Source organism: Coregonus clupeaformis, chromosome 36, assembly GCF_020615455.1.
Source record: "Coregonus clupeaformis isolate EN_2021a chromosome 36, ASM2061545v1, whole genome shotgun sequence".
In the NCBI taxonomy this organism is placed as follows: Eukaryota; Metazoa; Chordata; class Actinopteri; order Salmoniformes; family Salmonidae; genus Coregonus; species Coregonus clupeaformis.
Window position 1 is genome coordinate 16439821 of NC_059227.1, and position 27041 is coordinate 16466861.

Sequence of the window (27041 nt, forward strand, 5' to 3'; positions counted from 1 at the left end):
AGCTCTAGGAAGAGTCTTGGTGGTTCCAAACTTCTTCCATTTAAGAATTATGGAGGCCACTGTGTTCTTGGGGACCTTTGATGCTGCAAAAATGTTTTGGTACGCTTCCCAAGATATGTATATATATTTTCTGTTGTATTTTTGACTTTATGTTTTTTTTACCCCATATGTAACTCTGTGTTGTTGTTTTTATCGCACTGCTTTGCTTTATCTTGGCCAGGTCGCAGTTGTAAATGAGAACTTGTTCTCAACTGGCTTACCTGGTTAAATAAAGGTTAAATAAAAAAATAAAAATGTGCCTCGACACAATCCTGTCTTAGAGCTCTATGGACAATTCCTTCGACCTTATGGCTTGGTTTTTGCGCTGACATGCACTGTCAACTGTGGTTCCTTATATAGACAGGTGTGTGCCTTTCCTAATCATGTCCAATCAATTGTACCAAAGGTGGACTCCAATTAAGTTGTAGAAACATCTCAAGGATGATCAATGGAAACAGGATGCACCTGAGTCTCGTAGAAAAGGGTCTGAAAACGTATGTAAATAAGGTATTTCTGTTTTTAATTCTTAATACATTTGCAAAATTGTCTAAAAACCTGTTTTCATTTTGTAATTTTAGGGTATTGTGTGTAGATTGATGAGGAAAACATTAACTGTAGTCAATTAAAATGTGGAAAAAGTCAAGGGGTCTGAATACTTTCTGAATGCACTGTATGTCAAATATGTTGGTAGTATGAGGGTAAAATATTAACAAAATACCAAAAAAAGTTTATTCAGATTCAGAAGGGTTCTATGTAGAATCCTTCTTGCCTTTCAAAGAATCATCAACGGTTCTTAAAATGAAAAATGTTCTAGGTAGAACCCTTTGCCTTACAAAGAACCCTCGTCTTCCAAAAAGGGTAGAACCCTATCCCTCTGCAAATAACCCCCTTTTCTAAGAGTGTAGCTAGATTGGCATTGGTCTTTAAATATCATGTTTGGAGATGCAGTTCCCATGGGTACACATGAATTGTATGACACATACACACTGACTCACTCGCTAGAGACTGATGCAGTTCCCCAACTTTTACTTTTTTCTTTCTATCATTCCTCACCGGAAACCGGTTGCTATGGAAGTCAACATGCAGTGGTGTCTTGTCGTCGTTAAACAGGAATCTCTAAACCTGAGTGAAATATTATTTTCCATTTCATTATCGTACAGAGCAGGTGTCGCCCTGGGGAGCGAGAGAGCGACAGTTGAGTGTCATTTTAAGTGTACGCTACATTTTATCAAAACTCCTGTTTTGGAGTTATTCGCAAGACAACATCCAAAATATTATTATGAATCACACAAAGGGGTTGGAAGACCTGTCTGACATATCCACACGCGTCTGCCTCATTTGTCGGTCTCAGCGGAAATCTATTGAAAAGAAAAAGTACATTCATTCTGTTTTAGAAAGCTTCCTGGGACTGCTACATAGGCGGGTTCATTATACCTGTGCTTTAGATTCTCCCTGTGTGTCTGGCTGGCACTCAATCAGTTTGAGAGATTTCCTCCCTCATTTTCTCTGTATTGGTGTCTTCCTCCCTCCCTCCCTACCTCCCTCCCTCAGTATCTTCTTCTCCACTTTATTTTCACTCCAACTCTACACAGTTGCGCCAGTGCATGAAAGTGACTGCTCTCTCCCCTTCACCCTTCAATACACGTTGGTCTTGAGTACGCCATACGGGAGAAGGGAGACTGTGTGTTTGTGTGTGAGTGTATGTGGCGTGTGTTTACCTTGGATAGGAACTACAGGGAGTCGTCTGGCCCGGGGGCAACAACAAAACTCACAACTTTTAAAAGACATTTTTAAAGAGATAATAATTACAGTATTTAAATCCATAATCCTCATTACTGTTTTATTTTATGTTGTGCTGGGTCTCGGGTTGTGTCCATCTTTTGAGAGTCGTTTTCGTAGATATCGTGAGGCAGTGATGATACCAGCAATGCCATACGACATGAATACAATGAAGTTAGACGCCACTCCCCCAGTGGGGCAAGAGCAGAAAATGCAACAGTCTGAAAGAGAGAGAGAGAGAGAGAGAGAGAGAGAGAGAGAGAGAGAGAGAGAGAGAGAGAGAGAGAGAGAGAGAGAGAAATAAATAAATGGCAAGGCACAGCAAAACAGGAAGTTGGGGGGGAAATATCGACACAAAGATTAAGTGGATCTCCCCTGCATAACCAGTGGATAAAAATCACTACCGGCCTGAGGTGATCAGAGCACCAAATCATCATTAGAGAAATGTGCCATGTTTTGCACAGGCAATATCAATATGTTTCTAACTCTCACTGAGGGAGAATTTCACTTAAGAGGTAGGCTGTTTTATTACATACAGTGGGGGAAAAAAAGTATTTAGTCAGCCACCAATTGTGCAAGTTCTCCCACTTAAAAAGATGAGAGAGGCCTGTAATTTTCATCATAGGTACACGTCAACTATGACAGACAAATTGAGAAAAAAATCCAGAAAATCACATTGTAGGATTTTTATGAATTTATTTGCAAATTATGGTGGAAAATAAGTATTTGGTCACCTACAAACAAGCAAGATTTCTGGCTCTCACAGACCTGTAACTTCTTCTTTAAGAGGCTCCTCTGTCCTCCACTTGTTACCTGTATTAATGGCACCCGTTTGAACTTGTTATCAGTATAAAAGACACCTGTCCACAACCTCAAACAGTCACACTCCAAACTCCACTATGGCCAAGACCAAAGAGCTGTCAAAGGACACCAGAAACAAAATAGTAGACCTGCACCAGGCTGGGAAGACTGAATCTGCAATAGGTAAGCAGCTTGGTTTGAAGAAATCAACTGTGGGAGCAATTATTAGGAAATGGAAGACATACAAGACCATTGATAATCTCCCTCGATTTGGGGCTCCACGCAAGATCTCACCCCGTGAGGTCAAAATGATCACAAGAACGGTGAGCAAAAATCCCAGAACCACACGGGGGGGACCTAGGGAATGACCTGCAGAGAGCTGGGACCAAAGTAACAAAGCCTACCATCAGTAACACACTATGCCGCCAGGGACTCAAATCCTGCAGTGCCAGACGTGTCCCCCTGCTTAAGACAGTACATGTCCAGGCCCGTCTGAAGTTTGCTAGAGTGCATTTGGATGATCCAGAAGCGGATTGGGAGAATGTCATATGGTCAGATGAAACCAAAATAGAACTTTTTGGTAAAAACTCAACTCGTCGTGTTTGGAGGACAAAGAATGCTGAGTTGCATCTAAAGAACACCATACCTACTGTGAAGCATGGGGGTGGAAACATCATGCTTTGGGGCTGTTTTTCTGCAAAGGGACCAGCGACTGATCCGTGTAAAGGAAAGAATGAATGGGGCCATGTATCGTGAGATTTTGAGTGAAAACCTCCTTCCATCAGCAAGGGCATTGAAGATGAAACGTGGCTGGGTCTTTCAGCATGACAATGATCCCAAACACACCGCCCGAGCATCGAAGGAGTGGCTTCGTAAGAAGCATTTCAAGGTCCTGGAGTGGCCTAGCCAGTCTCCAGATCTCAACCCCATAGAAAATCTTTGGAGGGAGTTGAAAGTCCGTGTTGCCCAGCGACAGCCCCAAAACATCACTGCTCTAGAGGAGATCTGCATGGAGGAATGGGCCAAAATACCAGCAACAGTGTGTGAAAACCTTTTGAAGACTTACAGAAAACGTTTGACCTGTGTCATTGCCAACAAAGGGTATATAACAAAGTATTGAGAAACTTTTGTTATTGACCAAATACTTATTTTCCACCATAATTTGCAAATAAATTAATTAAGAATCCTACAATGTGATTTTCTAGATTTTGTTTTCTCATTTTGTCTGTCATAGTTGACATGTACCTATGACGAAAATTACAGGCCTCTCTCATCTTTTTAAGTGGGAGAACTTGCACAATTGGTGGCTGACTAAATACTTTTTTCCCCACTGTAGCTTGTTACCAGTTTAAGACATGAAGGATGGATGTGAATCATTATAAGGCATTTTCAAGAACTGGAATAACTACAGTATATTTCTAACCACTATAACCACAGTATATTTCTTTGCTGTTGCCATGTGAAGCACCTATCCTTCATCCCTGTTTTGAGTGGCTATGCTGAGGGGTGCAGGTTCCCCCTCCTACTTACAGGGTGGGATATCAATACCAGGCCAAAAAATAGCCCTATGTTAGCTAACCAATAAAACTAAAAGATACCATGTGATACTTCAATAGAAAGGAACTTTTAAATATATATTTTTTTGGGTCTGTTTTGACTATTTATTTAACAAGGGGTCTGGTGGTAGCTCTGCCGACTCTGGAATATGCATCTACCCTGGGCCTCGTGGGTTAAAATGTTTATGTTACGCTTTTTCTTCTCTCCTTTCCAACCATACTGTAACAAAAGTACCAAAGGGGATTGAAATTCCCCTCTCCTTTGAAGGACTTTAAGAATACTCCCACACAGTGACAGTGTCACTCTCTGCACGTATGAGGAGCTTGGCCCTTACAAGTACTATTCGTTCCTCCCCTGCATTAGTGACTTATACTGTCAGGAGGAATGTGATGTCAGAGGGCTGTGGCTTCTGTTTGATGATCACTCACATTGGCGTGATTCGCTTTGATTCTTTCCCCTAGCTTTGTGAATAAAGAATGCACCACTTTTGACGTTCCTCACATTTATAGCCTTTTGATGATGACAAGGGAGAAAAAGACACCCTGTTTTTACTGTTGAGACTGAGTTTGAGTGAGAGACTGCTTAGGGGCTTTAAACATAAATGTAACCTAGGGGAGTATGAGGGGAGTATTTTTTGCGCGTCCAACGCATGTCACGTTCGATATATTGGATTTGGATTACGTTTGATCCTATTTCAACAATTGTTTAAAAAAAAGTGTAAGCGCTTGAATACGCTTCAGGAATCCTGATCACAGGAGAGTGCATTGAAACACTCAAATTCTTTAAACATACAATATGACAGAGTGCTACAGTGAAGGAGCATCAACCTTAATCATCTGTAATGGATGGTAAAATAAGCTTAGCCACAGCCTCTTTACTCAAAGGTTGTCCTACTCAGTATTCCGCCCCACCACAACCTCACAAGCAATTATAGCCAAATTATACCGCGATACCGCACTAATAATGTAAGGCAACCGAGAGAAGAATGGGGTTTTAAGATGTGCCTTAATAGCTGAACACTCTGTGTAGTGTTCGCGCGAAACACCCAAGCCTCGCATTAAATTGCATGAGGTGACTTCGGAATATTTTTTTCATAGAACGACTGAAAACAAATAAGCCTGAAATAATGATAATAAAATTCAAGGGAACTAAAGAGAGCAGGCAATTTCCACACCTAGCTCGAGCCAATAAATAAATATACAATTGCAATTATTATGCATTGGGAGCAAGGCTTAGCCCCGTGAGGGCCCTGAGTCCTGCAGTTTGCATATGCTAAATCAATAGATTGAATAATAGAGTGCCTCACATACATACAGTCATGCAATATGGGTAATCCCATTGCACTTGCTTTCTCTGATGTACTTTAGCTGTGTTCCACTGAGCTTGCCTGGTGCAATGGAACCAATGGAAGAGTCCCAAAAGTGCAAACTCCGCCCGATCTGGCACTACAGACAGGCTCAATCAAACGCTCAAATACTATTTGAACCCAGGTCTCATACTCAGGCTTGTTATGATTGGCCCCAGTAGGTGGTATAACAAACATACTCAGGTGGTTGAGCTATGATGCTTTACTGCTGTAAAAAAAAACATATGGTGCATGTGGTTACAGCATGTGATCGGGAAGTGATGGATGTGGATGTGAGAAAGACATGATCCAACGATACCCATCCTGTCAGCATCCTCCTCCCCTTCAATGAGACATTAACAGGGTAGAGAGAGAGCTGTGTGAGTAGTTCCTCTGCGTTCCACTGGGAGGGTCTGAGGCAATCTGCCACCTCTCACCAGAACTGGCAGCGTGTTCCCTGCTCAGCCCCAACACAAAAGGATGTCAGAATCAGAAAGCACCTGCTGGGAGGGATAGCGATGGCAGAGAGCCAGGCCGACATATGGATCACATTTTGGAGACTAATGATGACAGCGAGACGTAAATATCTCACAAAACGGACTGCGCCTCCGCAGCTCCTCAGTCACAGCAAATCCAAGCTGTCCCCCACTGCAGTGTATTTGACATTGAAGTAACTAAAGTAGTAAACCACAGAATTAAATAAAACACTGAAGCGAACACACTGTATATTCGACCTGAGGTATTTTGAGTGGGAGGAGGAAGCTGTTTCGTGGGTGTAGCCAAGCTTCGTACTATGGTACACTTCTTTAATGCATTAATGTATAACAATGCATCTTCCCAACAGCATAAACATCACGACTTTGATAAATGAGTAAGCATTTTTTGAAGACACCGAGCCACAGGTAAAAAGAGGCAGATGCTCAATGCTTTGTGGTATGAGGGATGGAGTTTCTAAGGTGCTGCTGCCACAAACACACGTCTAACTCAAGGCAACAGTTCACCAAACAAACATTCCGAAAGAACATTGACTTCTGTGGAAACTACTTCTAGTAGTTTTCAAATACTTTAATGCCCTTGGGCACAAAGCTAACATATCCACCAAATAATCAAGTGTTATGAAAAGTGCAAACTGAGAGAGCACACTAATCTAACAAAAAAGGATAAACCTGAAAGGAACATTTTAAAATACCTCAAATAATCTACCTGTAAATCCTTTTCTAAACCCCTGAAGTTCTGTGTTTGCTAAACCTAGATAGCTATTAAAGCTCTGCAACCTTTTTGTTGTCTTCTTCTCTCTCATCCCCTGTTACACCTGTCCTCTCTTCCCTTCTCCAGGCAGTGGTGTTTTAGAGCAGTTGGCAAAGAAACAAATTGGTGCTTTCCTGCCACTGTCTTCCCCGACCTCTGTCATTGGTGTGATACATAGCTGGGCCTGAGGAAGAGTCTAGATAGGACCCTGGATGTCTAAAACAACAACAAGATAACAAGGTTGTGGCTGCCATGTACACTGAGTGTACAAAACATTAGGAACACCTGCTCTTTCAAAGACATAGACAACCAGGTGAATCCAGGTGAAAGCTATGATCCCTTATTGATATCACTTGTTAAATCCACTTCAATCAGTGTAGGTGAAGAGGAGGAGACAGGTTAAAGAAGGATGTATAAGCCTTGAGACAACTGAGACATGGATTGTGTATGTGTGCCATTCAGACGGTGAATGAGAAAGAAAAAAGATTTAGGTGCCTTTGAACGGGGTATGGTACTAGGTGCCAGGCACGCCGGTTTGACTGTGTCAAGAACTGCAACGCCGCTGGGTTTTTCACGCTCAACAGTTTCCTGTGTGTATCAAGAATGGTCCACCATCAAAAGGACATCCAGCCAACTTTTCAACTGTGGAAAGCATTGGAGTCAACATGGGCCAACATCGCTGTGGAAGGCTTTCGACACCTGGTGAAGTCCATGCCCAACGAATTGAGACTGTTCTTAGGGCAAAAAGGGGAGGTGCAACTCAATATTAAGTAGGTTTTCCTAATGTTTTGTACACTCAGTGTAAATAGAATGGCTAAAATAGATATTGTGGTCCATAGTATTTTTGTTGCATGAAGAACATGTCATTATGAGAGATGATGTGATAAGCATAGAGATACAGTGCCTTCGGAAAGTATTCATACCCGTTGACTTATTCCACATTACAACCTGAATTCAAGATGGATTGAATTGTTGTTGTTTTTCTCACCCATCTACACATAATTCCCCATAATGACAAAGTGAAAACATGTTTAAATCTTTTTAGCACATTTCTTGAAAATGTATTGCTTTTCCAACAGTCTTGAAGGAGTTCCCAAATATGCTGAACACTTGTTGGCTGCTTTTCCTTCACTCTGCCATCTGACTCATCCCAAACCATCTCAATTGGGTTGAGGTCGGGGGATTGTGGAGGCCAGTTCATCTGATGCAGCACTCCATCACTCTCCTTCTTGGTAAAATAGCCCTTACACAGCCTGGAGGTGTGTTGGGTCATTGTCCTGTTGAAAAACAAATGATAGTCCCACTAAGCCCAAACCAGATGGGATGGCGTTTCATCATACCGCTTTATGGTTTTTGCGACTACACTTGAAGAAACGTTCAAAGTTCTTGAAGTTTTCCGTATTGACTGACCTTCATGTCTTAAAGTAATGATGGACAATTGTTTCTCTTTGCTTATTTGAGCTGTTCTTGCTATAATATGGACTTGGTATTTTACCAAATAGGGCTATCTTCTGTATACCCCCTCTACCTGTTAATTGAAATTCATTCCAGGTGACTACCTCATGAAGCTGGTTGAGAGAATGCCAATAGTGTGCAAAGCTGTCATCAAGGCCAAGGGTGGCTACATTGAAGAATCTCACATATAAAATATATTTTGATTTGTTTAACACTTTTTTTGGTTACTACATGATTCCATATGTGTTATTTCATAGTTTTGATGTCTTCACTATTATTCAACAATGTAAAAAATAGTAAAATAAAGAAAAACCCTTGAATGAGAAGGTGTGTCCAAACTTTTGACTGGTAGTGTATGTCTTTCTCGGTAAGGTGGAAAGCAGACTGAACCAGGTTCTCCTCTAGGATTTTGCCTGTGCTTAGCTCCATTCCGTTTCTTTTTTATCCTGAAAAACTCCTGAGTCCTTAACGATTACAAACATGATGCAGCCACCACTATGCTTGAAAATATGGAGAGTGGTACTCAGTAATGTGTTGTATTGGATTTGCCCCCAAACATAACACTTTCTATTCAGGACAGAAAGTTAATTGCTTTTCCACATTTCTTGCAGTATTACTTTAATGCCTTGTCACAAACAGTATGCATGTTTTGGAATATTTTTATTCTGTACAGGCTTCCTTCTTTTCACTTTGTCAATTAGGTTAGTATTGTGGAGTTACTACAATGTTGTTGATCCATCCTGAGTTTTCTCCTATCACAGCCATTGAACTCTGTAACTGTTGTAAAGTCACGATTGGCCTCATGGGGATATCCCTGAAACGTTTTCCTTCCTCTCCGGCAACTGAGTTAGGAAGGGTGCCTTTATCTTTGTAGTGACTGGGTGTATTAATACACCATCCAAAGTGTAATTAATAACTTCACCATGCTCAAAGGGATATTCCATATGTATATATTTTTTTTACACATCTACCAATTGGTGCCCTTTGCGGGGCATTGGAAAACCTCCCTGGTCTTTGTGCTTGAATCTGTGTTTGAAATTCACTGCTCAACTGAGGGACCTTACAGATACAGTGGGGGCAAAAAGTATTTAGTCAGCCACCAATTGTGCAAGTTCTTCCACTTAAAAAGATGAGAGAGGCCTGTAATTTTCATCATAGGTACACGTCAACTATGACAGACAAATTGAGAAAAAAAAAATCCTGAAAATCACATTGTAGGATTTTTAATGAATTTATTTGCAAATTATGGTGGAATTAAGTATTTGGTCACCTACAAACAAGCAAGATTTCTGGCTCTCACAGACCTGTAACTTCTTCTTTAAGAGGCTCCTCTGTCCTCCACTCGTTACCTGTATTAATGGCACCTGTTTGAACTTGTTATCAGTATAAAAGACACCTGTCCACAACCTCAAACAGTCACACTCCAAACTCCACTATGGCCAAGACCAAGAGCTGTCAAAGGACACCAGAAACAAAATTGTAGACCTGCACCAGGCTGGGAAGACTGAATCTGCAATAGGTAAGCAGCTTGGTTTGAAGAAATCAACTGTGGGAGCAATTATTAGGAAATGGAAGACATACAAGACCACTGATAATCTCCCTCGATCTGGGGCTCCACGCAAGATCTCACCCCGTGGGGTCAAAATGATCACAAGAACGGTGAGCAAAAATCCCAGAACCACACGGGGGGACCTAGTGAATGACCTGCAGAGAGCTGGGACCAAAGTAACAAAGCCTACCATCAGTAACACACTACGCCGCCAGGGACTCAAATCCTGCAGTGCAGGACGTGTCCCCCTGCTTAAGCCATTACATGTCCAGACCCGTCTGAAGTTTGCTAGAGTGCATTTGGATGATCCAGAAGAGGATTGGGAGAATGTCATATGGTCAGATGAAACCAAAATATAACTTTTTGGTAAAAACTCAACTTGTCGTGTTTGGAGGACAAAGAATGCTGAGTTGCATCCAAAGAACACCATACCTACTGTGACGCATGGGGGTGGAAACATCGTGCTTTGGGGCTGTTTTTCTGCAAAGGGACCAGGACGACTGATCCGTGTAAAGGAAAGAATGAATGGGGCCATGTATCGTGAGATTTTGAGTGAAAACCTCCTTCCATCAGCAAGGGCATTGAAGATGAAACGTAGCTGGGTCTTTCAGCATGACAATGATCCCAAACACACCGCCCGGGCAACGAGGAGTGGCTTCGTAGAAGCATTTCAAGGTCCTGGAGTGGCCTAGCCAGTCTCCAGATCTCAACCCCATAGAAAATCTTTGGAGGGAGTTGAAAGTCTGTGTTGCCCAGCGACAGCTCCAAAACATCACTGCTCTAGAGGAGATCTGCATGGAGGAATGGGCCAAAATACCAGCAACAGTGTGTGAAAACCTTGTGAAGACTTACAGAAAACGTTTGACCTGTGTCATTGCCAACAAAGGGTATATAACAAAGTATTGAGAAACTTTTGTTATTGACCAAATACTTATTTTCCACCATAATTTGCAAATAAATTCATTAAAAAATCCTACAATGTGATTTTCTGGATTTTTTTTCTCATTTGTCTGTCTTAGTTGACGTGTACCTATGATGAAAATTACAGGCCTCTCTCATCTTTTTAAGTGGGAGAACATGCACAATTGGTGGCTGACTAAATACTTTTTTTCCCCACTGTAGTTGTATGTGTGGAGTACAGAGATGAGGTAGTCATTCAAAAATCATGTTAAACACTATCATTGCACACAGTGAGTCCATGCAACTTATTATGTGACTTGCTTAACAAATGTTTACTCCTGAATTTATTTAGGCTTGCCATAACAAAGGGGTTGAATACTTATTGACTCAAGACATTTCAACTTTCCATTTTTAATTAATTTGTTAAAATTCTGAAAAACATAATTCCACTTTGACATTATGGGATATTGTCTGTAAACCAGTGACAAAAAAATCTTAATTTAATAAATTTTAAATTCTGGCTGTAACACAACAAAATGTGGAAAAGGTCAAGGGGTGTGAATCTTTCTGAAGGCACTGTAATTGATTGCATATCCATTCCTAAGGTGATAGTTGTTAATTCATCAAACATTTTAAATAGTACACCCAATATGGCTGCCAATCCCCATAATGGATCATTGTCCTGGAATGTATATTCTACTTATTCTAGCTCTATGTTAAACCCCAAGATTGATCTACAGTGGATGAGCTACACATTACGAATGTGCTAATATAATTGATATGCAAAGCGCTGCCACACACCTCACTCCACGTTTCAGCAGATTAAGGCGATTTAACAGCCAATGTGACAGAGCAGATTAACAATCATCCATTACTGCCAAAATGTATCACAGTTTTAGGTCCTCCCTTCACTACGTGCTACTTAGCACTGAAACATTGATGATATCTCATGGTTCTCCCCATTTTGTGGCTGAAGTCATTATTCCTGAAGAGGTCCAAACCGTCCAATTTACTGGGCTTATGTTATCACGGGTATATAGACACTAATCCGTTCATTAGGAAAACAATCTCCGACAAAGTTTATAATTAATGTCAGTTAAATGATTATGTGATATATATGTGGGTGCATTGTTCCTTATTGCATGTGAATGATCCACAGCCTTCAGCTAATCAGTCAGTTAATCAACATTTTATTAATTCAATCTCTTACTTAGGCCCTGTTCTACATAATAGGTTTTAAACATTCAAACACTGGATAGGATTACAAACGAGGTGCACGGTACCAGCTCTCAAAATCTCTACAAGGCTTCTTCTATCCATTGTGTTTTCCAAAAGCTACCACGTTCCTTTCATTCTCTTAACATGTGAATCTATCGATTTCATCCAAACAAAAATAATTAACAAGAAACAGAGCTAGACACAAGGCAAAGTAAAAAAACAAAGCTACTGTCTGAACAAAATATTATGTGCCACTGAAACAGTTGTAACAAGCCTTCATAAACCACAAACTTGTCCGAAATAAAAGATTGGAGAACTTGGTCTGTGCAATATTAGTATATCGATAGGAAAATCAATAGACTAATCAAATCAACAAATTAATAGTCCTGTCAGAGCCAACAATCTGAAGATGTAAATGAAAACCTTAGTCCTACCTGAACCGCTGGTTGAGTCTTTGGGTCTTAGGTCCAATTAAAAACCATTAAAAAAAGACAAAGATATAAAGTCAATAATCCAACAGAAATCCAAAAGGTCAAATAGAAACGGATAGCTCCGTCTTTATCCACTAAAACTTTCTGGAATATGAGAGAAGAGAGGCCTAGAATCCCTCTTTTCAGCAAACAATCCTAGGCTCTCCTTTGCCGAAAACATCTGACTTTGATACCAATTCTTGGTATACAGTCTGAAACAAAGCACTGCAAAATCGTGGAAATGTTCCGTACAAGCCAGAATGTTGAATAAAATTACATTTGAAATAACTCTACCGGTTGGTCCTTCAGCTGCTCGACATTTTTAGAGTGCCAGTTGGCCCATGCACAAAACCATATAAACACATGTTACTATGCATGCATCGCGTGCATGTATTTCCATCTTGTGCATGTGCCTTCGGTCATGAACTAACATCTTGATTGCCACACACATGTGTTTTGAAGTCGGTTTAATAATACTTTCCCGTGGATATTTTGTCTACAATTTCAACCAGCTGAAGAACCAACACCACGGACAATCGGCAGAGTAAGTTCAAATAACTGTATTCAACATTCGTGACAGAGAAGGGACATTTCGGGGGGGGTTCTATGTGAATGTGTGTGGCGTTGCCTAGACAATTGAAGGCATCGCCACGTTTCGTGACAAGGCTCTCCTCAAACAATGGGTCGTTACTAGCAATTTCTGTTCTTAAAATATGGATTTAAACCTAACCCTTATCACTGCTAACCTTATGCCTAACCCTAACCTTAAATTAAGACCAAAAAGTACATTTTTGTTTTCCTATGCCTAACCCTAACCTTAAATTAAGACCAAAAAGTACATTTTTATTTTCGTATATTTTTACTATATAGCCAATTTTGACTTTGTGGCTGTGGTAACTACTGACCACCCAAACATTGGGCATGCAGCCTAATTCAAGTTGGCACCTGTGAGTTGGACACCCCTCCAATCATACCTACAGTTGAAGTCAGAAGTTTACATACACTTAGGTTGGAGTCATTAAAACTCGTTTTTCAACCACTCCACACATTTCTTGTTAACAAACTATAGTTTGGGCAAGTCGGTTAGGACATCTACTTTATGCATGACACAAGTAATTTTTCCAACAATTGTTAACAGACAGATTATTTCACTTATAATTCACTGTATCACAATTCCAGTGGGTCAGAAGTTTACATACACTAAGTTGACTGTGCCTTTAAACAGCTTGGGGAATTCCAGAAAATGAGGTCATGGCTTTAGAAGCTTCTGATAGGCTAATTGACATCATTTGAGTCAATCGGAGGTGTACCTGTGGATGTATTTCAAGGCCTACCTTCAAACTCAGTGCCTCTTTGCTTGACATCATGGGAAAATCAAAAGAAATTAGCCAAGACCTCAGAAAAAAATTGTAGACCTCCACAAGTCTGGTTCATCCTTGGGAGCAATTTCCAAACGCCTGAAGGTACCACGTTCATCTGTACAAACAATAGTACGCAAGTATAAACACCATGGGACCACACAGCCATCATACCGCTCAGGAAAGAGACGCGTTCTGTCTCCTAGAGATGAACGAAAAGTGCAAATCAATCCCAGAACAACAGCAAAGGACCTTGTGAAGATGCTGGAGGAAACAGGTACAAAAGTATCTATATCCACAGTAGAACAAGTCCTATATCGACATAACCTGAAAGGCCGCTCAGCAAGGAAGAAGCCACTGCTCCAAAACCGCCATTAAAAAAGCCATTCTACGGTTTGCAACTGCACATGGGGACAAAGATTGTACTGTTTGGAGGAATGTCCTCTGGTCTGATGAAACAAAAATAGAACTGTTTGGCCATAATGACCATCGTTATGTTTGGAGGAAAAAGGGGATAGCTTGCAAGCTGAAGAACACCATCCCAACCGTGAAGCACGGGGGTGGCAGCATCATGCACTGGGGGTGCTTTGCTGCAGGAGGGACTATTGCACTTCACAAAATAGATGGCATCATGAGGAAGGACAATGTTGTAGATATATTGAAGCAACATCTCAAGACATCAGTCAGAAAGTTAAAGCTTGGTCGCAAATGGGTTCCCAAATGGACAATGACCCCAATCATACTTCCAAAGTTGTGGCAAAATGGCTTAAGGACAACAAAGTCAAGGTATTGGAGTGGCCATCACAAAGCCCTGACCTCAATCCTATAGAAAATATGTGGGCAGAACTGAAAAAGCCTGTGCGAGCAAGGAGGCCTACAAACCTGAATCAGTTACACCAGCTCTGTCAGGAGGAATGGGCCAAAATTCACCCAACTTTTTGTGGTAAGCTTGTGGAAGGCTACCCGACACATTTCACCCAAGTTAAACAATTTAAAAGGCAATGCTACCAAATACTAATTGAGTGTATGTAAACTTCTGACCCACTGGGAATGTGATGAAAGAAATAAAAGCTGAAATAAATCATTCTCTCTACAATTATTCTGACATTTCACATTCTTAAAATAAAGTGGTTATTCTGACATTTCACATTCTTAAAATAAAGTGGTGATCCTAACTGACCTAAAACAGGGAATTTTTACTAGGTTTAAATGTCAGGAATTGTGAAAAACAGAGTTTAAATGTATTTGGCTAAGGTGTATGTGAACTTCCGACTTCAACTCTACTATACCTGTAGCCTTGAAGGCCTACTATTCAATAGGCAATTATTTACATTTACATTTTAGTCATTTAGCAGACGCTCTTATCCTGAGTGCATACATTATTTTTTTTCCATCACATTATCATCACAATACAGTGTGTTAACATATTTCTTGGCCAGGTACATACGTTAACAAATGATTTTCATAGTTTCATAATTACATTTCTTTTAGGGGCAATGTCTCATTTAAATGTTCACTTTATCCTTTCATGTCAACGCATGTTACACAGTCAGCTTCATGAAGCAAAAACAAATTCTGACTGAATGTGTCCCTAATGATTTTACAATGAATGTTGGTTAATACTGCTTGTAGAACATCCCTCCAGCATTAACACATCAGGCTATTCAAAAGCACATAGCAGCGTGGCCTTGTGTTTCTCTAAAACAGAAGTGAAACTACAGTATGTACTGTTCTTTGCTTGAAACTTCCTCTCACAGATGTCAATCTACATTTGTGTCCAATGCAGCTCTGAGTCTCAGTGGCGTTGGCATACATATCAACATAGATGTAGCTCTGAGATATTCTGTCTTGCAGTGTCAAACAAAGAGGGTATGTTATTGGATGAATAATGTAGGCTATGTACAGTATATGCACTTCTATTCATTTTCTTAACCAAATTATTTCAGTGTTGAACAACTTTGTGCAAGAGTAGTTCAGGTATATTTTGAATGCTGCATTGTACATGAAATTCAAATGCTACATACACTACATGACCAACAGTATGTGGAAAACTGCTCATCAAACATCTCATTCCAAAATCATGGGCATTAATATGGAGTTGGTCTCCCCTTTGCTGCTATAACAGCCTCCACTCTTCTGGGAAGGCTTTCCACTAGATGTGGAACATTGCTGCAGGGACTTGCTTCCATTCAGCCACAAGCGCATTAGTGAGGTCGGGCACTGATGTTGGGTGATTAGGCCTGGCTCAGTCGGCGTTCCATTTCATCCCAAAGGTGTTCGATGGGGTTGAGGTCAGGGGTCTGTGCAAGCCAGTCAAGTTCTTCCACACTGACCTTGACAAACCATTTCTGTATGGATCTCGCTTTGTGCATGGGGGCATTGTCATGCTGAAACAGGAAAGGGCCTTCCCCAAACTGTTGCAACAAAGTTGGAAGCACAGAATAGTCTAGAATGTTATTGTATGCTGTAGCGTTAAGATTTCCCTTCACCCGAACTAAGGGGCTTAGCCCAAACCATGAAAAACTGCCCCAGACCATTATTCCTCCTCCACCAAACTTTACAGTTGGCACTATGCGTTCGGGCAGGTAGCGTTCTCCTGGCATCCGCCAAACCTAGATTCGTCTGTCGGACTTCCAGATGGTGAAGCGTGATTCATCACTCCAGAGAACGTGTTTCCACTGCTCCAGAGTCCAATGGCGGCGTGCTTTACACCACTCCAGCCGAAGCTTGGCATTGCGCATGGTGATCTTAGGCTTGTGTGCGGCTGCTCGGCCATGAAAACCCATTTCATGAAGCTCCCGACAAACAGTTAATGTGCTGACTTTGCTTCCAGAGGCAGTTTGGAACTCGGTAGTGAGTGTTGCAACTGAGGACAGACAATTTTTACGCGCTACATGCTTCAGCAATCGGTGGTTCCGTTCTGTGTGTTTGTGTGGCCTACCACTTCACGGCTGAGCTGTTGTTGCTCCTAGACGTTTCCACTTCACAATAACTGCACTTACAGTTGACCTGGGCAGCTCTAGCAGGGCAGAAATTTGACGAACTGACTTGTTGGAAAGGTGGCATCCTATGACGGTGCCACGTTGAAAGTCACTGAGCTCTTCAGTAAGGCCATTCTACTGCCAATGTTTGTCTATGGATATTGCATGGCTGTGTGCTTGATTTTGTACACCTGTCAGCAACGGGTGTGGCTGAAATAGCCGAATACACTCATTTTAAGGGATGTCCACATACTTTTGTATATATAGTGTAGCTTGATATGTTGATTGACTACATAAATTGATATGCTGACACTTCAATGTTAAACAATGTTGTTCAAGAGTATCTACGGTATATTTTAAATCCTGCATAAAATGTAAATGCTACATAAATTGATATGTTGATTTAGAATGTAGACAAGGTGACAGGGATAATGTGTGATTCATTCTCTTTCTATACGACTGATCCCAACCACTGTCTATACTGACCGATACCTATTATGACAAAATCTATGACAGAACGTTAACCCTCACGGCTGTCGAACGTGACAAAGTGACAATGTGACAGTGTGACGACTGACGCTCCAATTACAATTGAAGGAGACATTTCTGCTCAATTAACTCCTTTCGCTTTTTACACCCCTGTTCTGTTTCTTCTCCGTGCTAACATTTATATGTTGGTGTGTTATTTATGGATAAAACGAGCTTGTGTGGCTGGCACCTGCTGGCAATGTTTAGCACCCAGCATCCATTTTTTTTACAAAATGTCAGCGCAGACGAGTGCACCCATGTCCTCACCTGTCATAGCGCTCAACGTGCACGTCAATATGAATACTGAGCAGGTCAAACCGCACGCACCTTGAAACATCATTCAACAGAATCAGAAAGGAAGTTTGATACATCATTGATATTGTGTCTACTGTAAATTAAGCAACACTAAGTAGGATGGCTGAATGTTCTAACTTTATTGACTGGCATTGAGGCTTCTGTTTTTATTGAGAATATACATTTTCTCCTGTCTATGGAGACATATTTGACATAGATAGACATACCCTGTCTATTTAACTTCCAAAGTGTGTGTATTGAGAAGTCTATTCTATTCAATTTTGTACCCACTTCTGATCACTTGGGATTCATGCAGATCCTGTGAATTGTCTAGGAGTAAATGTAGGAGTAAATGGGGCAAAGGTCCAAACAGTTTTTTTTATTTTAGTACGAGCTATCATCTTTTATCACAATATGATAGGGGAGACTGGCGGCAATTGTAACAGTTTTTGTCTTTTACTCTGTTGCTCAGAGACCACTTGAACTATGCTAGTAATTTTTTTATACAAGAAACTTACATCTCTCTCCTAATCATTCATACCATTTATATGTCTGTACATAAGACGGTAGGATCACACTATTGATTTTAATCAGTAAAGTCTGGACGTTACATTTGCTTCTATGCCAGGGGCAATTGTAACAGTAGCTTGGGTCAAATGTAGCACCTAAAAAATATGAATAATCTATTATCATAGACGTATGTAATGATTTTGCAAGAAATATTAGTATTTCTTTGTTTGAAACCAATAATTACAGTAACACCCATTATTTTGCATGGTCATTCAGTTCCTCTCAAAACATCTTGAATAGTCTGATGGTGCCCAGATTATACTTCTTTGGCACTCTAGAGGACCCCAAGGCTATTTAAAGTTATTATTTGTATAATTCATGTATAATTCATACAATCATAAAGTTAAAATCACTTGTTATCATCATTTGGCTGCTTGGCTCAGGGTCATTTTAACACTGCGTTATAATTGCCCCCAACCCAGCAGCCATGACAAAACCTAATGTGCCTAGCAAGAGACAACAATAGTCATTCATGTTAATGCTTTCATGTAAATTCATGTTTGAATTCTTGCACATTAATGCTCAGGGCAGTATAAGAAAAATACAGCTAATGGATAAAAACTACTTTCACCCCTAAAAAACAAACATTTGCCCATAAAACATGCAAATAGTGATATATTTGGCTGTAACTCTTCAAGCTGAGAGAGAACCTAAATGGGCATGTACTGTGTGAGTTGTATCACTCTAGCTTGTTTCTCAAGGTGTTACACTTGCCCCCTGTTACAATTGCCCCAGTCTCCTCTACCTACCATTCTAAGTTAACAGTGACCAAGTCTTCAGGCACTCCCTATTACACAGTGAGATAGTGATGACAGACGGTCTAAAATGGTCCTGAGTGGTGCAGTATCTTCCTCCCTCCCTACAGTGTAACAGACAAGACCACATTTTAACCACACTGACACATTGCCTGGCTTCTAGCGTGTGGATGGCCTGCTGTCTTTGGCAATGAGTGCTGCGTTATATAGCCCAGTTGCACTGACAGTTCTCTTTCTTTCTCCCTTTCCCCATCCCCCTCTCTTCCTTTCACTCTCTCTCCCCCAGGCAGTGGCGAGGCCGGCACGTGGCAGAGGGGGGAGAGTATGCTCCGTCTCTGGCCCAGTGTGAGAGCCTCCCTCCGGGGAAGCTGCCTTTGGACGCAGGGCCCCACGGGCCGCTGACCCCGCTCCCTTGTCTCTGTGATTTATGGCTACTGGGGATCTGGCCACTGCAGACTCCTCTCTCGATTTCACATTCACAAATACACACACACACACACACACACACTGCACCACTGGACAGAGCCACACACACTGCACCACCGTGGCCAGTGCTGCCCCACAGGGTGATTCCGCCACACACTGAGCAACAGAATCTCTCAGCCTCCACACGCACTGAGGGACTGAGCTGCACAAACACACTGCTTTTCTCTACCCCATACAACCTCACATTGCACACTGTGTTCTATACACGGCCCTCACACACCCCTCTGTGTATCCTCCACTCCCCCTCAGTGTGTGGATTAGCATCCCAGTATCAGTCATGGACCGTCTGCCATATAGCACCTCACTATGGCGCCTGCTTTACTAGCAGAGGGGGATCAATGGAACTGCGCTGAGTGATGAGATGATGTTCCTGTGTTCACATGGCCTAAGAAATCACCTGCCAGAAGCCCTGCAAAGACCCCCCCCCTCCCGACTTCACTGTTTTTACTCACTGGACTGACTCTCAATAGATGAACTGTGTGACTTACTGGTGTTCCCACAGGAAACCGTTCTTTTTCTAAACTCGGAAGCCGTGAACTGGAGGGGAGAGCCAGCAGGCGGTCGGGTCCGGTCCTCGCCATGGTGTTGCCACCCCCGGACAAACGCCACGTGTGCCTGACCACCATCGTCATCATGACCAGCATGGCCTTCATGGACGCCTACCTGGTGGAGCAGAACCAGGGGCCCAGGAAGATCGGCGTGTGCATCATCGTGCTGGTCGGGGACATCTGCTTCCTCATTGTGCTGCGCTATGTGGCCGTGTGGGTGGGCGCCGAGGTGCGCACGGCCCGCCGCGGCTACGCCATGATCCTCTGGTTCCTCTACATCTTTGTGCTGGAGATCAAGCTCTACTTCGTCTTCCAGAACTGCAAGGCAGATAGGAAGTCTCTGGAGACGGTGGCCCGGAAAGCCTTGACTCTGTTACTGTCCATATGCGTCCCAGGGCTTTACTTGGTTCTAGTGGCTCTGGACCACATGGAGTACGTGAGGACCTTCAGGAAGAAGGAGGACATGCGGGGGAGGCTCTTCTGGGTGGCTCTAGATCTTCTGGATCTTCTGGACATCCAGGCCAACCTGTGGGAGCCTCAGCGGACCGGCCTGCCCATCTGGGCCGAGGGACTGATGTTCTTCTACTGCTACATCCTCCTCCTCATCCTGCCCTGCGTCTCGCTCAGTGAGATCTCCATTCAAGGGGAGCATGTGTCGCCCCAGAAGATGATGCTCTATCCCATCCTCAGCCTAGTCACCATCAACGTGGTCACCATCCTGATCCGTGGGGTCAACATGGTCCTGTTCCAGGACAGTAGAGTCTCGACCATCTTCGTGGGGAAGAACGTGGTGGCGATCGCTACGAAGGCGTCCACGTTCCTGGAGTACCGGCGTCAAGTGAAGGAGTTCCCTCACCTGCAGAACGCCATGGCGTTGGAGCTGCAGCAGAACTCGGTGTGCCATGGACATACGCCCCACACGTCGCACTCGCAGACCCTGCCCAACTCCACCAACCTGCCCCATGAACCCTCGCCAGCGCGCGACATAGAAACATGACCGCCAGCACGGGACGGTCTGGACACCAATGGAGCATCTCCATCGTTGTGATCAGTGAGTAACCAAACCCTAAGATCTGGTTGGACTGGTTCCAACTATCCAGCCGTGGAGAGCTTGGTGTAAAGAGAGAAATGGGTTTCAAGACAGGATGGTATTGTTCTTCCTGTCATACAACTGTGAACAACTGTGGATATAACTAGAGGAATGTTTATAGCCTAGACTGTCTGTCTGTTGGAGAAGGATAAAGATTCACCTTCTTGATTCTGACAAGTGAACTGACATGGTTTTTATTGAATATAATTGTGTATCGGATAATGTTTTTAAATTAACCATTTTAAAACTTTATTAATAATATGGGACAATCTCCATGTTCTGCAGCTCAGTGACGTACGTATGTTGTGTAACAGTGATTTGGAAAATGTGTTCCTCCCTGAATATATGGGATTTTTTCAAATGCCCCTTTTCGACAGTGCATTGCGTGGCTTTTATTCTTTGTTGTCCTTAGAAAAGGAGGTATACCACTCGCTCTGAAGAAGCACTTCAGTTGAAGTGGAGAAAGAGAGGATGGAGAGGAGAGGAGAGGAGAGGAGAGGAGAGGAGAGGAGGGAGAAAGGGTCAATAAGAAGGTTTGTTTGAGCTGTGGTGGGGGAAGGGTAGTTGTAGAAGAGTGAAATTCATCCTCTGCTTAATTCTGCTGAGAAAGGAGCTATCTGGAGCCTGCTGCCTCTGTCAGTGTGACGCTTTATGACCAAATGTCTGATAAAAGCACCAGAGCTCAGCACTATACACTCTACTCAAGGCAGCCAACTCTTTGTGTGGGCGGGATGGGAGGGTTCGTGTGAAACTGTATTTTGATGTACTGTAAGCGTGTGGCTTAAAAAAAGTGGGTGTGAAAGAAACAGTAAAGGGGAGAAGAAATGTGTGTTCATGTCAGAAAAACAGAAGGGAAAAAGATCATGTTGATTTCCCTTACTGTACAGCCTTGAAGTCAAAGAATGCAGAGAAGTGCAGACATAGCCTCATTGACAAACGTTAAAATATAAATGTACAATCCAACCTGAAAACTGCAAACTGTTTCTACTTAACTGATGAAGTGAGTGTTAATTAAAGTATTATTCATATTCATATTATTCATATTATTATTATTATGTACATTCTTTACAAAAATGGTATGTTGGAGGCAAGTAATGTTTTAATAAAAGTATCCAAAGAATGTGAGAGATGTGTCTTTCTCTTAACCCACAATCTCTGATTTGGAGGCTACATAAGAGAACATGTTGTGTTGTAGTACTCAGCATTATACAGAAGAGGAATGTAACCTTGAAAAAGCCAGGTTAAAAAGGGTCCAAAATGTACTTTTGTCTACAAGAAAATGACTTCATTCTCTTTTCCATTTTTCTAAAGAAAACCGATTTCAATTTCTTTGTAGATCAACTCAACTGAATGCACTTTTTCCAAATAGCACTTTCATATTTTTCTAACCCCGTCATGTTGTTTTTTCTATTTTCTCCTGTTGTCTGAACTCTTCCATCGTCCCTGTCAAATCTCACTTCAAACGGTAGGCGAACTCTGTTGCCATGGAAACATTGTTACATGGGCCAACCCTGGCATTATTATTATGTAACCGGAATGACCCATGTACAGCTCAACTACAGGTACCAGCACTCCAAGACAATGGAGAATCCTCAGGGCCCTTTGACCCCATCGACAATAACTGACTGGAACTCAGTGACAGTACCCTTTAATCTACAGAAAGAAAGACAGAAAGAAAGAAAGAGCACCTGATGACAGCAAATGGAAGAATGCCAATTCTCTTTTTACCATTCTTTGAAAATAAGCAGTGCCCTTTCAAATGTAAACTATTGCTTTAGGATTAAAGAAGATACATGCCAGAAATACCATTGTGGAGATCATTCAGCTTACTAGATGCTATAAATATGGGTTTGTTACATCTAAGCCTTGCTCTCAGTGTGTCCCTAGCTCAGGGCACAGTTGTCCCAATAACAGACCACACCACGTTAACACCACCACAGATAGATTGCCACTATTGATTGAGAGGGGAGAGAAAGTAAATGAAAAACTTGGGAATAGGGATAAATGACCTGTAGCCGCCTCAGCAAGAGCTCACCTTAGCGAGAACCCTCGCAGGGCGAGACTCATTCATAAATTAACCAGAGCCTGTGCATCAGGAAATTAATTGTGTTCCCTCCATACGTAGTAGGGTTGTGAAAGCACTTTTATCTCTCTACCTACCTGTGATTTATTTTGCACCCATAACTTTGTGAAATATTCAATTTCGACAACATTAATTCAGTACGGGCATGCATAGAGGCGATATGGTGACTCAGGCGAGCGAGTGAGCTAGTGCGGGTGTTGTGGGTGTTGACCAACCTTGCTGACTCGACTGTTTCTCCAATCACCATGCGGCTGCTCTTTCCTCTGCTCTACTACGCTCCAAACCCTCTAATCACTTAGCCAGCCACGCTAGCTGCCCTGAGCCCAATACCACATCCCACTGTGTGAGAAGGAGACCCATCTATATGGAAATACAGGTACTGGAGCTCTGCCTCTGGTGGGTACATGTCATTCACACCTTCGCCACTAGAGACCTCATCAACAAAGAGAGAGAAAGGGAGGTTTCTCCCAAATGGCAGCTTGTTCTCTTTATAGTGCACCCATTTTGACCAGGGCAACAACACACGCACAAGGGAAATAAACACAACACTGTCACTGACAGTTTTCAAAATACATCAAGACTTTACCACATCACCCAACACAACACACCTTTTACTATAGGCCTAGTCAGAAGCCATTTCTCTTTTTAAATGCCTTTCTCTGTAGCCTAAACCAATCAGAAAATGCTTGAATCCCTGTGAGCGACACAACACATACCATTAGCACTAAAGAATACTGAAGCAAACATTTCACCCACCTTTTAGATCAAATATCTGCTTACGTTTCTGTCATATCCATCCAAATGAAATTATTCCATGCGCCCGCTTGGCTTTTGTCTTCATAAACTTTCACTCAAAATGCAAAGCACACTACTAGCATTCTGCCCAGACATTCCGTCTAACCTTGCAGAAACAGCTGGAGTTCATGACTCAAGATTAGTTCCTTTCTTTAGGTGGCACCGGTATGTCAGATTAGCTAAATCGCCAATTTCTCAGCCTCTGGGTGTCACAGAAACACAACACTTTGAATTAATAATGTGACAAATGTTCCTAACAAGTGGCTATGGATGGAATTTATCAAAATGTATATTCAAAACATGAAAAACATACAAAAAGGTATATATATTTTTTAACTGTAACGGAGGCCGCCCTAGCAGTGGAGGTTTTAGTAAGGAGGCAACAAAGTAGAGCAGATATTATTGCCCAGAGTGAGGCTTTTATTTGCAATTGGAGATACTAGCCAGCGACTGTACAATACTTACAAAATGAAAATAAACACAGGGGTACACTACAAAGCAGTTTCAATCACTTAGCCAGCTAACATCGATAAACAACCAGAACTAACTATAGATTTTCTGGTTCATTAAGAAAGCTAAACTTAGATGTGTGCTTTTGGTTGTTCAGTGAATTAGACCATGCCCAGTTCATTCTTATCTTTCTGTATCAGTTGTTCGTTCTAAATGTTCCATTGCCATATTGGCTGGCAACGTTCTTATTCCTTGCTTGCTAGCTAGCCAACTACGGCTAACTTACAGTCATGTCAAACAGTGCAGCCAGAATAACAACAGTAGTTTCATTTGCATTTGTTTAAGCTTTTTCTAGTGACATTTATTTGGAGACATCCATAACAATGAGCTAATGAGGCGTGATATTGCCTGGCAAAGAAAATGTGCTCTCTCGTCAGGACACTGTTGTTCAGGGGAGCTAGCTAACAACACAGCTAACACAATAACTTCAAACTGAAGCTGGATAGACTGCAAACTAGCTGCACTTCGTTTTGTTTTACCTTTTTTCAATTGACATTTCTTTGTATATATCCATAAAAATTATGCCAGCTGATTTATGATTTCGACTGGCTGAGAAACACTGCCTGCCTGTCTGTCTCGTCCCGACTCCCAATCCATACACGTTCATTACTATGGGACAGCTGGAGTTCGAATTTGAATATTGAAACAATGTTGCAAATGTCGGAGAGACAGACAGCAAGGTTTATACAAATATCCGCTGTTGAAAATGAAATGTTAGTCTAAAAGAAATGTGAGATAAGGTCTAGATGCTTTTTATAGTGGAGATCAAGTTTATAACTTGCCTGGCTGGGCTAATGAGACAGTGGATTGCGCAATCAGATGGAACAGAGTAAATAGGCATTTAAACGTCATAGATTTAGCCGGTGGTAACTTGTGGAATAGACATCGGCTGGAATGCGGTTTTAACCAATCAGCATTCAGGATTAGACCCACCGGTTGTATAAACAATGATTAATTAACAAACAAAGGCAATAATTGTTTTATCAGTAAGAAGTGGTCTTTTGATAGGTATAGTTATTGTTGTATTTTCTCCCTTACCTAAAATGCAATGGTATTTTATATGGTATTCAGACACATTCACATAATGATATAAACTGTCACTTCTTTACATCAAGTTTGCCAATACAAGTAAGATAATACCTTAGAAAAAGTATATTCATATTTAAGTCATATTCATACTTTTGAAAGCTAAAAGTATATGTTTTGGCTACTCTGTTTTAGGGCAATATTACATGCCTGAAAGATTAAATGAAAATATGTTTATATCAGATTCAAATCAGAGCAGATTTCAATTAACCTTGCAGCCTGTTACAATTAGCCCCGTGAGAAATACAAGTAGAAATACAAGGGGGGCATGTTACCGCCACTTTCGGTTGAATTGTAAACGACTGGTCTGTCCCAGAAACGCTGTTACAGTGTGTAATGGTAGCTAAGATATGTATGTAGTTTGTATACAAATATTATGAATCTACCTCAAATAATATTTTCAAAATAAGCTAAACCTATAAGTGTTACTTTGTGCCCCGGTCTCCCCTACCTCTCTCAATCATGAAGGACAAACAAGGTAAGCATTTCTTTAGATTTGCCTTCAAGTTTTAATTGTTAAACATATGCCATGTGAAACAGGGAGGGATTTCCTGGACTTGTCCAACAAGAAACACTGATTTTTGTTTATAATGGTCAGTCAGCACTAAACCCATTAGAAAAACATGGGATGTCATGTTTTGTTTTTTGCCCTAGCGCTACACAGCTGATTCAAATAACCAACTCATAATCAAGCTTTGATTATTTGAATCCACTGTGTAGTGCTAGGGCAAAAATCTAAATGTGCACCCAGGGGGGCCTCCAAGACAGAGTTTGGGAAACCCTGATTTAAAGGACAGATTGATTTACCAGTTGAATTGATAGTCTGTGTAATATTCCAAAGGAAAATAATCCACAGAGAAAAACCCACAATTGATAAATATGCCTTAGAAATAGCCTTCCACACATTGGTCCTTGGACGTCAATAGTCCACAAAAGAGTGCCTGTTGTTGCCCTTACAAAAAAAGATTGCAGTCAGAGTGCAGTATAACTGCAGTACGCTACAAATACTGCGTCCAAAATAACACCGTTTTTTTACTGCAGTACTTTTGCAGTGTAACTGCAGTTACAGTGCAGTATAACTGCAGCACACTGCAGTTATTCTGCAATTACTGCGTCCAAAATACCACAGTCGCCTGCAGTTACTGCACTTTTATTGCAGTTTCAAAACTGCAATCTTTTTTGTAAGGGTCACACGCTTATCTGCCCTCTCATTGGCTAGAGTGGTCCCACCTGATCTTGCCTCCTCCCTCCTGCCTTCTATCTTTGAGGACATTTACAGTATTTCAATTGTTAGAGCGGTCACTCGACTAGATATCTTTGGTGCCATTGAGGCCATCTCCATTTTGAAGAAGTCAATTTTCTGGTAAACAAATTGAAAGTGTGCATACTGCCACCTAGAGTGTGTTGTTTGAACAGGTATAAACCCAAGGTTGGCGATTTACTGCCACCTGCAGTTATGGAATGTTTGCTCACAAGTATAATTCATTGGCTGATACCTCCTGATGACCTGGATGGAATTTTGTGATCCTTCCTTAACCCATAGGAAGTCCCACCCAGTTGACTACTTCAAAATGGTGAAAGTCTTTAATGGCGCTG

General features: G+C 41.7%; 1 protein-coding gene and 1 long non-coding RNA gene across 2 annotated transcripts in view; both read left to right on the top strand.

Annotated features, from left to right (window-relative positions):
- The window catches only part of LOC123482700, a 51281-nt gene extending 31847 nt beyond the window's left edge, over positions 1-19434 (top strand). The window contains exon 2 of the long non-coding RNA XR_006657831.1: positions 19134-19434. This is a non-coding gene — a long non-coding RNA (uncharacterized LOC123482700). The remainder of the gene's footprint in view (positions 1-19133) is intronic.
- Positions 19435-19757: 323 nt separating this feature from the next.
- LOC121552129 (transmembrane protein 121) lies at positions 19758-22091 on the top strand. The gene has a single exon (XM_045211194.1). It carries the CDS (start codon positions 19913-19915, stop codon positions 20876-20878), a length of 966 nt encoding a protein of 321 aa, XP_045067129.1. The 5' UTR covers positions 19758-19912; the 3' UTR covers positions 20879-22091.
- The last annotated feature ends 4950 nt before the right edge of the window (positions 22092-27041 follow it).

What these genes read in the sequence shown, in the direction of transcription:
- LOC121552129 (XM_045211194.1), top strand. Translation starts at nt 19,913, where the DNA reads ATGGTGTTGCCACCCCCGGACAAACGCCACGTGTGCCTGACCACCATC.